Here is a 15395-nt window from a genome sequence, read left to right on the forward strand (position 1 = left end):
CAGAGAGAGGCAGAGACACAGGCAGAGGGAGAAGCAGGCTCCATGCAGGGAGCCCGATGCGGGACTCGATCCTAGGACCCCAGGATCACGACCTGAGCTGAAGGCAGACACTTAACTGCTGACCCACCCAGGCATCCCAGGGCCAACTCTTTTTTTTTTTTTTCAGGGCCAACTTTTTCGCAGCAGACGCTCGCTATTGTCTCTGCAGTATAAACAGGAGAAGCAGCAAGAGCTGCAGGCTGAGAGTCACCAAATCTAGCCTGAATTTAGTAACATTGTTTGCTTTTCATTGTGTTGATTTTGATGTTTATGTGTTCATGGCAGTGATACTGGTTTTCCATTTATGACAGTAGTACAAAGTTACCTTTTGAAATTTGCATAAAGAAAATTTTTAAAAATGAAATTTGCATAAATAAAATCTAGGGCAAGAGTTCTCATCCCAGGCACTACTTGTATTTGGGGTTGAACCATTCTTTGCTGTGGTGGTGGTGGAGGGTGTGGGGGGGAGTTTGTCCTTTGCACCACTGGATGTTTAGAAGTGTCCCTGGAGTCCCCCCACTAGATGCTGGCCCTAGCCCCTTTCCCCAGTTATGACAACCAAAAATGTCTCTAGACATTGCCAGGTACTCCTGGGGTGGGGGGACCAGAAGTGGTCCTACTGAGAGCCACCAGTTTAGGGTAAGCAAGTTTAGCTAGTACGTGAGGTTAGAAGGTAGAGGCAGCTGGATATTACAGGAAATGCTGTGTGTGTTTGAACACCGCTTAGCCTGATTTCTGTCAGTTGTGAGGGTGACTTACTGATGCTCACGTGGGGGTCCTTTGGTGCTGATATCAGATAAAGAGTGAGGTGGCAGGAGATGTCTTGAAAGAGATGCTCTGAAGCAGTGCTGTCCAGTGTGGCTTTCCATCGTGCCGGAATGTTCTGAATCTGCACAGTCCAGTCTGTAGCTTCAGGCCACATGTGGCTATGGAGCACTCAAAATGTGGCTGGTGGGAACAGGGGACTGAGTTCTTCTATTTTAATTAATTTAAACGTAAATAGCCACATGTAGTAGAAGCTACCACGTTGGACAGTACCATTCTAACAAAAACAAAGGCTTTTACGGTGTTGACTGCACTCTTTAAAAGCTTACAGTTGGAGGCGCACAAAAGCAATAGGATTGTCTTTTTTTTTTTTTAAGACTTTATTTAATTTATTTATTAGAGAGAGTGAGAGAGAGAATGAACGGGGGAGGGCCAGAAGGAGAGGGAGAAGCAGACTCCATGCTGAGCAGGGAGCCCGATGTGGGACTTGATCCCAGGACCCCAGGATCATGACCTGAGCTGAAGGCAGATGCTTCACCGCCTGAGCCACCCAGGAGGCAGACGGGAATATCAAACAGGAGGCTTGGGGCAGTGGTTATCACAGACCCAACTAAAATTGGCTTGAGCAAAAGTAAAAACCAGTTAATTGATTCCTAAGGCTGAAAAGCCCAGGGAATGGACAGATGGGCAGACCTATGCGCTCTTCCAAAAGTGTCAGGAACCTTTGCATTCCTCCCGGTGACTCTTTTTTCAGGCCAACCTTTCCTAAACAAGAACAAAGTGGCCACCTGCACCTCCACGTGCTTTCTGCCACCTTAGCAACCTCAGGGTGAAGGGCACTTCTTTCCTAGTGTTTCTGGTGCTCATCTCAGCCAGGGGTCTCGCTGGCCTTTGTTGAACCCATCACCATGTCAAGAGTTCTGCTTGGCTATGCCTGGATCCTTGTGCTCACCACCCCTGGGGCTCGGGGATGAGGCTGGCCCAGCTATCTCAGGAGGAGAGATGGAGGGAAGTGACTTAATAAATTATGATAAAGGATAATTACAGGGTAGAAGACGACTCTGGGGTGGTCTGGGCTGAGGGAGTAGACCCACAGAAGGATGCACTTGAAAGGAGGCCCTTCCCCAAGGCTGGAGTTCGGATATAGTTGGAGATCGTGTAGTTCAGTTCAGGCTGTTGGAAGGCAGGCCGAGAGCCTGTCTGCAGGCATGAGGCAAGCAGAGAGGGGTTCCCCGGGTGCAGGTGGGGCGGCAGGCACAGCTGGTGGTTGACACCTTGGATGTGCAGTGGGAATGAGACACCGGGGGCTGCAGTGACCAGAGGACTTCGGGAGACGAGCCTGGCGGTGAGGAGATCAGGGTGCTGGTGCAGAGGAGGCAGGATGTCCATATTGCGAGGGCCCCGAGAGAGTCTCCACAGTGGGGCTTGGAGAGGTCTCTAAGGGACTGCACATCCTGGGGGGGGGGGGTGCTGGGCAGAGCCTCATCGGATGGCCCCACATCCATGCCACCGATCCACTGGATGCCTCTGCCTGGAAATCACAGGAGAGCCTCTCCTCCAGCCCTGGGCCCCCAGGGTGCTCTGCCGAGAAAGCGTAGCGTGGTTGTACACTGTGAAGGAGGGTGCAGGGAACTGCGGTCGTTCTCCCAGAGCAGGTGACGCAGGGTGGCTCTGGAGCCGAGAGGCAAGAAGTTCATGACGGGCGCACAGATGCGTGGGGGTGAGGCAGGCGGGGCACCTGATGAGCCTGCAGAAGGGCTTCTGTACCAGCAGCATGACAGCCATTCCTCTCCCGGCCCCTAAAGATTCTTCTGACTTTATGAGATGATGAGAGCTAGGAAAAAAGCTGTAAAAGAATTGTGCTGCTGCTGCTGTTTGTGGCAGTGCAGGGTGCTCTCAGGCTCTTAGCTCAGGATCTGGAGTCCACAGGCCTGGGCTTAAGGCCAGCTTCCCCCACTCTGCGTGGAGCAAATGCAGTAGTAGATATTGGACAAATCACCGAGGCCTCTTGAGCTCAGTGCCTCCACTATGAAAATAGGGGCAATGCTTGTATATAGCACATAGGATTATTATGAACGTTAAATGAGATAATGCATTTCTTTTTTTTATTTTTATTTTTTAAAAAGATTTTATTATTTTATTATTTTAGAGCAAGCACATGCATCAGCGCAAGGAGGGGGCAGAGGGAGAGAGACAATCTCAAGCAGACTCCATACTGAGTGTGGAGCCTGGTACTCCACATCCCATGACCCTGAGATCATGACCTGAGCTGATATGGAGAGTCAGATGCAACTGACTGAGCCACCCAGGTGCCCCGATGCATTTAAAAAAAAAGATTTTATTTATTAATGAGAGACAGAGAATGAGGCAGAGTCATAGGCAGAGGGAGAAGCAGGGAGTCCAAAGCAGGACTCGATCCCCAGACCTGGGATCACACCCTGAGCCACCCAGGTGTCCTGTGATGCATTTTTAAAAATGTTTGTTTAAAGACAGTACATTTCTATGTCTGTAAAGTTTTGAAAATTTGTACCTACTACCCCCACTCTAGACTGCTGTCCCTACCTGTCTGGATGATGATAGTAGCTTCCTGAGTGACCCCCTGTTTCTACTTTTTTTGGTTAATATATAGCTTTATAGGATGCAGTTCTCATACCCTGAAGTTCACCTATTTGAAGTGTATAATTAGCAGTTTTAAGTTTATTCATAGAGTTGTGTTAACCATCACTACAATCAATATTCGAGCATGCCATTACCCCCAAAATAAACCTCATACCTCTTTTTTTAAAAAATATTTTATTTATTCATGAGAGACACACCAAGAGAGGCAGAGACACAGGCAGAGGGAGAAGCAGGCTCCATGCAGGGAGCCCGATGTGGGACTTGATCCGGGGTCTCCAGGTTCACACCCTGAGCCGAAGGCAGACACTTAACCGCTGAGCCACCCAGGTGTCCCATAAACCTCATACGTCTTAATCTGTTTTTACTCTGAACCCACTGAAGCATCTTCTCTGCACAGCAGCTGGAAGGAACTTTTATTTTTTTTAATTTATTATTATTTTTTAATTTTTATTTATTTATGATAGTCACAGAGAGAGAGAGAGGCAGAGACACAGGCAGAGGGAGAAGCAGGCTCCATGCACCGGGAGCCCGACATGGGATTCGATCCTAGGTCTCCAGGATCCCGCCCTGGGCCAAAGGCAGGCGCCAAACCGCTGCGCCACCCAGGGATCCCCTGGAAGGAACTTTTAAAAGTGTCAGTCAGGGCCACCTGGGTGGCTCAGTCAGTTAAGTGTCTGCCTTTGGCTCAGGTCACGATTCTAGGGTTCTGGGATCAAGCCCCACATCCAGCTTCCTGATGGGGGAGGGGCACCTGCTTCTCCCTCTGCCTCTCTGCAGCTCTCCTTGTTCCTGCTTGCACTCTCTGTCAAATAAATAAATCTTAAAAAAAAAAAAAGTGCCACCTCCTGCTTGTAAGCCTTCAATGATCCCCACTGTGCATAGAGTAAAATGCAGACTCCCTGGCCCAGAGACGAGGCCCAGTGTCCTCTGGCCGCTCTTCCTCCTTCTTCCTCCTTCCTTGCTTTCCCCTGTGGTTGGTACACACCCGCCTTTCTATGCAAATGTGTAAGCAGCTCCCCACCTCTGGATCTTTTTTTTTTTTTTTTAAGATTTTATTTATTTATTCATGAGAGACACAGAGAGAGAGGCAGAGACACAGGCAGAGGGAGAAGCGGGCGCCATGCCGGGAGCCCGATGCAGGACTCGATCCCAGGACCCCGGGATCACGCCCTGAGCTGAAGGCAAATGCTCAACCGCTGAGTCACCCAGGCGCTCTGCACCCCTGGTTCTTTGCCCTCTGGGTTCCCTTCTAATCTGCCCAGAGTGTACTCCCTTGCACCATTGCCTGGCTGTTACTCCTTGTGTCTCAGCTCAGCTGTCACACCAGCCCCCCTGACCACCCTGTCTTCGCAAGCCACACCCTTCCCCCATGCCCTCTTCTTGCTGGGGGCCTGATTTTGATTTTTGGGTGGTGGTTTAGTGTCTGCCTCCCTCCACTAGAGTATAAGTGCCAGAGAGGGGAGGAGCTGTCTGTTTTGTTCACTTCCAAGTGACCAGGGGAGGGCCCAGCACAATGAGTGCACAAGGTGTCGTAGGTGAATGAACAGGTGACAAAAAAGAGGCAGTGATTTTGCATTATCGTTGCTGTTAAGTGTTCAATAAATACTGTTGACTTGAAAGCCGAGTTGATCAAGTGTTGGAAGTGTGCAGGTTATGATACCCGGTGCGTGCAGACACGGAGGAAATGCAGAAACCGTCAGATTGGCTGAATGAGATGGCCTCAGGGCTAGTGAGTGATGTTGGGCTCCATGACACAAAGTTTTCATTTTATCCTGTGCCAAACACTTACCCTGTTTTGCAGTGGGGCTGTGAGGAAGCAGAAGGCAAGGATCCCATTCCAACATTTGGTCCCCACAGACCTGGCGTAGTACTTCGTACCTGCTGGACGTTTAATAAATTCCTGCTCTTAGGAAGTTAGCTGGGAAAGATCCACAGTGTGTCCCTAGATAATATGGATGTAACTAAAGAATACATGGGAAAGGGTCTCCCCACTTCTTCCTTCCCAAAGGGAGCCAGTGCCAGAGCAATGATGCATTTGAAGCATGTCTGCATGAGTATCCTCTTGCTTTCGTGCAAAGAATCGCATCCTGGGGGCACGTGGGGGGCTCAGGGGTTGAGCATCTGCCTTTGGCTCAGGTTGTGATCCTGGGGTCCTGGGATCGAGTCCTACCTCAGGCTCCCCGCATAGAGCCTGCTTCTCCCTCTGCCTGTGTCTCTGCCTCTCTCTGTGACTCATTAATAAATAAAATCTTAAAAAAAAAAAAAAAAGGATAGCATCCTGGACACACCTCTCAGCCTCTTGCTTTTTGATTTAGTGTATCTTGCAGGAGAGGGTGGTTTAGCACACACAGCCCGCTCTCTCTCTCTCTCTTTTTTTTTTTTAAAGATTTTATTTATTTATTCATCACACACACACACACACACACAGAGAGAGAGAGAGAGAGAGAGGCAGAGACACAGGCAGAGGGAGAAGCAGGCTCCATGCAGGGAGCCTGACGTGGGACTGGATCTGGGGTCTCCAGGATCATGCCCTGGGCTGAAGGCGGTGCTAAACCCCTAAGCCACCTGGGCTGCCCCAGCCCGCTCTCTTCTTGAAAGACTGTTGTGAAAGTTGATTGCAGCAGCCCCCCTCTGATGAACGGTGAGGTGCCTTCCCAGGGGCCTGCTGCAGTGACTACCCTGCTCCTTTGTCCTGGTGCACACTCCTGCAGGTTAAGTCATGAATCGGCTTAACCTGGTGACTTGCCGTGCAGAACCTGCTAAGACGAAACAGACAAAACTCATAGAAACAGTCGGCCTGATGCCTGGTTTTCTTAAATCCATTCTTCAGCTTTCTTTAGAAACCTGGAAGTATGGGAGCCATCATTACAGGATCTTTACAGGATGGGGAGAGGATTGCTGGTCCACAGACGGCTCAGTCATGACCGGCAGGATGGTTTCCACAATAGAGAGGTGTGCTCCCTGTCAAATGCATCCCCCCGCCCTCCTCCCTGCCTCCTGCATTCATTCAGCACTCGGCGCATGTCCCCACATGGCCAGCCTGGGTGCTTCCCATCCACAGGCAGCAGTGGCCTTGGACTCCTCGAGGCTTCTGTCTTTGGCCTTTGGACGACTTAAAACGGGGCCGATGCGGATGAGTTACTAGAAGTGAAGCCTGTCCTTATCACTCCACTCCACCCGAGCACCCATTTACTGGAATGAAGATGCTATTTTTAAGAAAGAGCATTGTGTTTCATCATGGAAATTTTGAGCATCTGGGCAGGCAGCTTGCTGATACCCAGGGACTGTGTTTGCTCTGCTCTGTACCCCAACACCCCACCCAGGACCTGCCTGGCCCATAGGATGAGGGGGAGAAGGGTGGGCCTCGGTGGATCACTAATGGCATACGTCATAATCTCCTTGTCGGCTTGGTTTCACTTCACTTGGCAGTGTCACAAGGGACTGGCCGGACTTGGGTTTCTCCCTCTTGGCCTCTGTGTGTGTGGGAGCCGAGGCCAGTGATTCGGCTGGGGGGGTTTGTATCATAGTGCCTAGGGGGGCTTGTGATTCTTGAAATGCCTTGTGTATGGGCTCTCTGGAAGGATGAGCTGCCTTTTTGGGGTGTTTTCAGAGTGTCTTTGTTCTGCTGGAGCTGCCTGCGTTGCCCTGCCTGGTGTGGGGCACCCGGGAGCAGGTGTCCTAATGAGCTGACCTTGCAGGACAGCCCAGACAGCTGGGGCGGGAGCGGTCAGCTGGCCGACGGCTGGCACCCTGGCCCGGCTCCAGGGGATGCAGGCCCTGAGCCTTTGTCTTCCTGGCTGTCTCCTCTGGGGTGTCGCTGAAAGGAGACCCAGGTGTGGAGAGGAGATTCTTCTCCCTCTCCTTTACCTGGTTATCTTGGTAGAACCAGCAACCCTGACAGCATGGGGTGCTGGAGAGATACTAGGTTTCTGAATAAGATGGAAGTGGTTCAAGGCCAGACTCCTCTGTTTCTCACATCCTGGCAAACTTGGGTGCTTTGTTTTTTATCTTTTTTTTTTTTTTTTAAGATTTTTATTTATTTATTCATGAGAGAGAGGAGAGAGAGAGACAGGTAGAGACACCGGCAGAGGGAGAAGCAGGTTCCATGCAGGGAGCCTGACGTGGGACTCCATCCCAGGTCTCCAGGATCACATCCTGGGCTGAAGGCGGCGCTGAACCTCTGAGCCACCCGAGCTGCCCCCCCCCCCTTTTTTTTTAAAGCAAACAGACATTTATTTGGGTAATTAGAATTGCAATTTCAGAAACACAGATTGAGGTAGAAGTCTGAATTAGGTTCTCCCTAGGTGCTCTATTTAACTGTTGCAAGCTTTCCTCTCTCATCAGCAAAATGTGAACGTAATAGTGGTAATGTGTTGCTGTACCTTTACTTTTTAAACTTAAATCACATTTTAAAAATGAATCTTATGGGCAGCCTTGGTGGCTCAGCGGTTTAAGTGCCGCCTTCAGTCCAGGGCGTGATCCTGCAGACCTGGGATCGAGTCCCACGTCGGGCTCCCTGCATGGAGCCTGCTTCTCCCTCTGCCTATGTCTCTGTCTCTCTCTCTCTGTGTCTCTCATGAATAAACAAATAAAATATTTAAAACAAAACAAAACAAACTTAAAAAAAAATGAATCTTACATTTTGAAGTAAGTAATTGGGGCTTGGGCGCAAGGCATCTTCTATCTGGATCACAGCTTCTTAGAGGCCTTGGCTCTGTTTTCCCCTCTCATGACAGACCAAGCCCCATTGGTGGCTGATGTCCTGACCAAGTGAAGATGCTTTCGGGAAAAACATTCGGAGAAGAGTGGACAGGTGTGGATGTGGCCTTGACAGTGTGACTTTGTCTTTCCCACAGGTGCTGTGAGTGGCTGAGATGCTGTGGCGGAGGGGAACCCAGGCCCCGCACTGTGTGGTTGGGGCATCCCGAGAAGAGGGACCAGAGGTACCCTCGAAATGTCATCAACAATCAGAAGTACAACTTCTTCACCTTTCTTCCTGGGGTACGTAAGGCCAGAGAGCACACCCTTTTTGCCCTCCTCACACCAGATGTAAGCACTGGGTACCAGTTTTAGGAGACCAAGATCCCTGTGGCTGAATTGCCTGTGTGTTTTCCAGGCTGCCTTAGCTGCTGGCTGTTCATCTTTGCTGGTCCTGAGTACCTGGCGGGGGCGGGGGTGGGGTGGGGTGGGGAGGGTGGGGGCTGCCTTCTGAAGCTAACTTCACATTTATTTGGTGTGTTAGGCCCAAGAATGAAAAAGATATTTTGGGGACCTTAGCATTATAACTGAAACACCAAAAAAAAAAAAAAAATCCCACAAAAAACCCAAAACCCATCAGTCCCTAAATTCTCCCCCTGTCCTCATGAAATGCATATTCACTGTAGTGAAGTCGGGAGATACAAGAATAGAAAAATTTTTTAAGAGGTGGGTTTTAATCCTACCGTCCAGAGAGAATTTCTGTGGATGTTTTTGCTAATGAGCGTTTCTGTTCCGTTTGGTATTTTATGCTCTGGAGTCCTAGCCTTCCCGCATGAACTTAGGCCAGGCTGTGCTGTGTACTCTACAAGCCTCCCCACCTCCCAGGCTGAAATTGAGTACCTATTTTTATCCAGCAGAGCTTCCAAACACACACCAGCTGACTTTAGAAGCCACGGCAGCAGTCAGTTCCAGTGCTAGAAGGGAAAAAAAAAAAAAAAGACTCTTTGATTTATGGAGAGCGATTACAGAAGCACAAATGTGTAACACTGTAGCTTAAGGTCAATCTGAATGTTGTTTTAAGGGCAACTCTGAATACATTGGTTGCTACCTTCAGCCCTCCCCCCCTCCTCCCCCCAAATCTCAGTATCTTAAATCGAGAAAAATTTATTTCTCATTCATGGAAATTCTGGTGTGGACGGGACCATGCTCTCCCACGTTGGAGCTACGCTGTCTGGAATACAAGGCCACCGGTATCTCGATGGCCGAGCAAGAGTGAGGTGGCCGAGAGATGCCTCCTCCTACCTCCTACTTGCCTCGGACGGACGCGTCATTGGTGCCCCGCGGCCCCGGCCTGGGTCCTGCGACGCCCGCCCCACTCGCCGTGCGGGGTGCAGCGGGGATTCTGCTGTGTTTCTTTACGGTGTTGAGGCCATGTGGGTGGGGATGACGATTTGCCTCTTTTCTTTTTCTTTTTTTTTTTTTTTAAATATTTATTTATTCACTCATGAGAGACCCAGAGAGAGAGAGGCAGAGACACAGGCAGAGTGAGAAGCAGGCTCCCTGCAGGAACCCCAATGCGGGACTCGATCCCAGGACCCCACGATCACGCCCTGAGTGGAAGGCAGATGCTCAACCACTGAGCCACCCAGGTGTCCCTGCCTCGTTTTCTTGATCAGTCTCACAGCAGAGGCATTTCCTAGTAAACCTCTTCACCTTCTGAGGGGCCTCCCTGTACTTAAAATAGTTTTTTTTTTTTTTTAAGATTATTTATTAGAGACAGAGAGAGTGCACAAGCAGGGGGAGAGGCAGAGGCAGAGGGAGGAGCAGATCCTCTTGCTGAGCAGAGAGCCCGACGTAGGACTCAATCCCAGGACCCTGAGATCACGACCTGAGGTGAAGGCAGACGCTTAACCGACTGAGCCACCCAGGTGCCCCTAAAGTAGTTTTTAAGAACTAAGTCTTAACAGGGGCACCTGGGTGGCTCAGCAGTTGAGCTGTCTGCCTTCGGCTCAGGGTGTGATCGTGGGGTGCTGGATCAAGTCCTCCATCCGGGTCCCCGCGGGGAGCCTGCTTCTCCCTCTGCCTGTGTCTCTGCCTCTCTCTGTGTGTCTCTTATGAATAAATAAATTAAAAAAAAAAAAACCTAAGTCATTAGAGATAAAGTTGAAGCCCCCCTGTCTATCCCCCCCGGGGGTACCCCCTCTCTTGAATTTGGCATTTGTAATTTCCGTGTGTGTCATTATATATATTTTTACTTTTACAAGTGATGTTTTGATTGCCCATGTGTGTGTTTCCCTAAACAGTGGAAGTGCTGAGACCTCACCTGGAAGGTACTGTGGGAGTTGGGTTCTCTCGTAGGACGGCATTCCAGCTGCTGCCCGCCTCCCGCTAAACCGTCCTGACCCCCTCAGACAGGCCTGACTGACTTCCTCTCTCTCTGTCCTCATCCCAGGTGCTGTTCAACCAGTTCAAATACTTTTTCAACCTCTATTTCTTACTCCTTGCCTGCTCTCAGTTTGTCCCTGAGATGAGACTCGGTGCGCTCTATACCTACTGGGTCCCCCTGGTGAGTAAATTGGCCTTGTGTGTTCAGTGACCTGGGGGCGGGGGGGGGGGGGGGATGTTGGGAAGAGACACTTCTTTGTCACCCGGGCATCTGGAACGGGGTAGGGTCTTTTAAGAGACAGGACGCCCTGCAGACCTCCCCTTCCCCGAGATGTTCCTGTTGAAGACACTTTCATACGCCACCAAGATCAGACTAGGGGGGAAGCCTGGGCTCCTCATTCATGCTCTCCACCAGTTGTTCGGTCATTCATTTCTTCACTGCCTACTTACTGTATATTTTACCCACCTGTCGACTCCAGGGACCCAGTGGCAAGTAAGAAAGGTAAACCTTCTGTCTTCGTCCTATTGGGATTCTCGAGATCACGTTTTCTGTTTATGTCGCGTCTGTCAGCGTGAGGGTTGGAAAAGTACCAGCTTCTGTGCTCTGTGTGCGAAATCAGAACTGACCAGAATACCCCTCCATCCCCTCCCTTACCTCCTTTTTTTTTTAAAGATTTTATTTATTTATTCATGAGAAAGAGAGAGAGGTAGACACACAAGCAGAGGGAGAAGCAGGCTCCATGCAGGGAGCCCGATGTGGGACTTGATCCTGGGACTCCAGGATCACACCCTGGGCTGTAGGCGGCGCCAAACCGCTGACGCACCCGGGCGTCCCTCCCTTCCCTCCTTTTGGCAGGTGGTTGGTTATTGAGCACCTGCTCTGGGTCAGGCACTGGGCCAGGTGCGGGGGACACAGTGTTGAATGAAATGGATAAAAACTCCTGCCCTCGTGGACTGGGTTTTCGGAGGGGATACACAGTAAGCAGATTAATGAAATCATTTCTAATTGCGAAAAGTGCTGCAAAGGTTATAGAATAAGGTCACAGGCTAATAAATAAGCTATCCCAGGCACATTTGATATTTGTTGAATAATTAAAGGTGGAGGTGTGGAGGGGCAGCCTTAGCCAGTGGTGTGGCCAAGGGAAGCCTCTTGAGGAGGGGACGGGCAGAAAAGAGTAGGAGGGCGGGAGTATTCCAGGTAGAGAGCAGCAGTGCAGAGGCCCTGCGGTAGGCATGTCTCAGAGCATTAGAAGGACAGAAAGCAGCCCAGTGTGACTGGGGTGTGGGAGAGGGTGGAAATGACATGTCTTTTTCTCCAAATATAGGCTATTTCTAAGTTAAGTGGGATTTGGGGGAACACTTGGATTCTGTATTCACAAATATTGTTAAATTTCTGCTCGGGGAAAGATTGTTAAAATAGAAAAGATTTAAGCCCTCCTTAAAGAAACAAGAACAGAATTTTTTTTTCTTTTGGTGGCAGGTGGGAAATGCTATGGATTTGGTGTGCAGGCACTTACAGCGTAGAGGGAGCCAGTGGCTAAGGGCGCCCCTCCTGGGTAGGTGTGCACACACTGAGTGCCGCCTTATCAGACAAGTCAGGCCAGCAGCACCAGCCCTGAGAAAGGAGAGGGGATTAATTTTTCCCACATGAACAGTAGCGGTGCCTTTGGGATGGAATGTGAGGAGGTAGGACCCTAGAAGCTGGAGCAAACTTTTGTCATGCATCCTTCCCTCGCATAACAGACGTTCCCATCTGTGTGCTGTGCTCTTGCACATGGACCGGAGCGCTGCAGACTCAGAGGCTGGGCTGATGCAGTCAAGCCTTGGGAGAGCTGGGGAGCTCCTGTCCCGTCCCAAATGGAAGGCGCTACTGCAGGTGCAGACCTGGACCAGGGCAGCTGCCAGACCCAACAGTTAGAAACTTGCGAGTTTTATATGAAATACCCCAATTTTATTTGAGTTTTTTAGTTCCCCTGTTCACTACATACCTATACAGAGTCAAACCCTAAGTGACTTATTTTTAAAAAGTTAGTCTCTATATAAAATACAGTTTATCCTGTTGCCTTTTATTGGTTACCTTTTTGAAGTATAGTTATTTGAAAGGTAATCCATTCACATGATGCATGAAACATAAAAACATCCCTAGTGAAAATATCCCTCCTGTCCAGTCCAGGTGGGCTGGAGCACGTGCTGGGCACTGGGGTGGCCTAGAGAACCACCCCCCCCCAACCCCCTTCTAAGTCAGAGGGCCCGGCCCCAGCTCCTGCCTATGTCTTCCCCTGAAGTGATGTTTGGAGTGAAGCCCGGCCTTCATCACACACAGTCATTGTGTCCCCTGGCATCTCTGCCATGGGCCCGGCTCCCGGCTGACTCACCTGTTTTCCCCAGAACTGTGGCCACAGGCAGGTTGACGGCAGCCTCCGGAGGCCCTGAGGTTTGTAACTGTGCACCTGTATCTCTTCTACAGCCAGCTTTTTCTGCGAAGGTGTAGGACTGCGAGGGGCTGTGAGTCTTATTGTTTTGCCTCTTCCCAGGGGCTGCAGAGAAGGTTTGGGGTCAGAGAGAAAGTATGGCATCTACTTCTAGGTGACCACAGCTGATTTCCCCCTAAGTTTTTCTGTGCAGAGTCAGTTTCCAGTTCTGGACAAGAACATGTTTTAAAATGTCTCTGCCCCAAAAGGCTTCTCGTTTCAGTCCGAGGCTATCAACAGGTGCAGTGGTTCTGAATGAGGGCTGAGGGCCGCGTGGCTTAGGTGTGGTTCCTGACTACACTTTGAGAAATCCTGTAGTTTGAACCTCAGTTTTCTCATCTGTAAAACAGGGACGAGCACTTCTACTTCCTTGGCTTGTTGGAAGAATTAAATGAAATACTGCAAATGGGATGCCTCCTGTTGCTCCCAAAGGACAGAGAATTCTCAGGAAATACTCTCATTTGAATTTTAGAATTCTGGTGCTGGTGACATTGTTAATTGGGTGAAGATTTAGCTTTTGATAACTTTTTTTCTTGATACTGATGTATTAGAGGGAGAAACTCCTCAGTTTCTGAAATAATCCATAAGATTGTATGAGGACCAAATAATCTAGATTTTTTTTTCTGTTATTATGCACAGATACTATGTTTGCAATGTAGTGGGTGTTGACATTTGTCAACACCCATGGAAACAGCACCTCAGTCAAAATACAGAACATTTCCATTAGGCTAGTTCCCTAGTGCCTCCTTCCAGTCACCCCCTCCTGAACCAGAGGCAACTACTTTTCTGACTTCTAGCTCATAGCTTTGTTTTGCTGTAGCGAATCTATGTTTGATGTACAACTTTATAAAAGGAGGCTTAGCACCTTCAGATTTGCTTGTCTGGGCGCTATCCCTGCCTCTGTCTGATTCCTTTACAAGCTCAGACAACCCCAGTCCTCCCTCCTAAAGCCTCTCTCTAAATATCTGTGGATATTAAGGACCTCTGAAGTTGCATAGTTGGAATTTATTTCTGGACTATATTTGCATCTCTTTGTGAAAGCATTTTCTAGCCTAAGGGATGGCATGTCCTCTGGGATTAATAGGAACTGTGTATTTGTTGGGGGGGATTTGGGGGAGTCGATATGATAATTTAGGAGACGGTATTTATTTGCAGCAGGGAGGTTAGCTGCTCCTGTCTTTGTGTGAGCACACACTTTCCATTAACATCAATGGGATTTAGCTTGGCCCACGCAGAGAGAAATAGAAACTGGAACATTTGAAAAAACAAACAGCAAACACCTGGGTTCTGGCCCAGAACAACAAAAGGGCAGCGTGGGAGGGGTAGGGGTTCTGCACACTGGGTCTGTGCTCTCCCAGAACAGGTTTACTCTCCCCTCCTGGTCTGGTGATGCTTTTATTCTGAAGTGTACCAGTTTGGGTCTGGCCGCAGCCAGTACTTTACATCTGATTGGAAACAGGAGTAATCCTTGATTGTAAAGATGAATGAGCCCTTAGAGGAGTTTCACAAAGCGGGCACATCTCTGGCTAGATTTACATAAGAGATTTAAAGTCCTTTGAATCGAAGTTAATATATTTCACGGAGTAAACAGTATGAAAATGAAACGCTCAAAGAATCACCGCTGCTAACCTTCAGGGTGATGGCGCTTGCCGTATTTTTTTCAAAAAGGACTTTAAAAGGAGATGACAAGGCTGTTTTGTAAGAAAAATGAATGAGCGTTCTTGCCTTTATTGACACGAGAGTGGAAATCTGGATGGAAATAGATTCTTGTTACGGCTGACTCACACACCAGTGCCCAGCACATTTTATGAGTTGGGGTGCCTGGCCTGGGAGAGGTCGGGCCGTTTCAAATGTTCTTTTTATTAGTTGCTGCATATGCAATTAATACTCCAGTGTGTTTTCTTTATAAGTATTAAAACATTACAGAGAAGACTGAAGTCCCGTCTGGCCCCTTCCTGCCCCTGGGTCTCTTCCTCGCAAAGGAATCTAGCCAAGAGTTGAGGAGATTGGGCACCTTCGCCGACGAGTAGGGTGGCTGCCCCGCGCGTGCTTGCTCGGCGTCCTGTTGTGTTGTGAAAAGCTGAGCTGCCTCCTTGGCTGGTCGGTGCGTGGGACAGACCTCGTTCCCTGAACTGTCTCCTGGTGTTCCATCGTAGTGGCTAGTAGGTTTTCCAAGTTTCTCTGGATGCACAACAGTGTGGCTGGCAGGAGCGGGGACTCTGGAGCCAGCTTCTTCCCGGCCTGTCACTTGGGAGCTTCACGTCCTTGGGCAAGATGACCTAACCTTTCGGAGCTTCCGGGGCTCCGGCTCAGCAGGCACGAGCGTAGGGTCGAGGCGATGTAGCACGCTGCCAAGGACGCCCCGCCCGTGCCTCGCGAGGCAAGCATGTTAGCGGGCACCGTCACCCTGCCGTTGCC

General features: G+C 49.7%; 1 protein-coding gene across 3 annotated transcripts in view; it reads left to right on the forward strand.

Moving 5' to 3' along the window:
- Positions 1-15395, forward strand: part of ATP9A (ATPase phospholipid transporting 9A (putative)) — a 130236-nt gene that overhangs the window by 22847 nt on the left and 91994 nt on the right. For 2 of the 3 annotated variants that reach the window (XM_072735560.1, XM_026014704.2), the window contains exons 2-3: positions 8280-8424; positions 10574-10687. In XM_072735560.1, the coding sequence (XP_072591661.1) occupies positions 8280-8424; positions 10574-10687 (259 nt within the window). Of the gene's footprint in view, positions 1-6340; positions 6376-8279; positions 8425-10573; positions 10688-15395 lie in introns of those variants that run through there. The other variant, XM_072735561.1, reaches the window with a different exon arrangement.

This window comes from Vulpes vulpes, chromosome 14, assembly GCF_048418805.1.
Source record: "Vulpes vulpes isolate BD-2025 chromosome 14, VulVul3, whole genome shotgun sequence".
Taxonomy (NCBI): Eukaryota; Metazoa; Chordata; class Mammalia; order Carnivora; family Canidae; genus Vulpes; species Vulpes vulpes.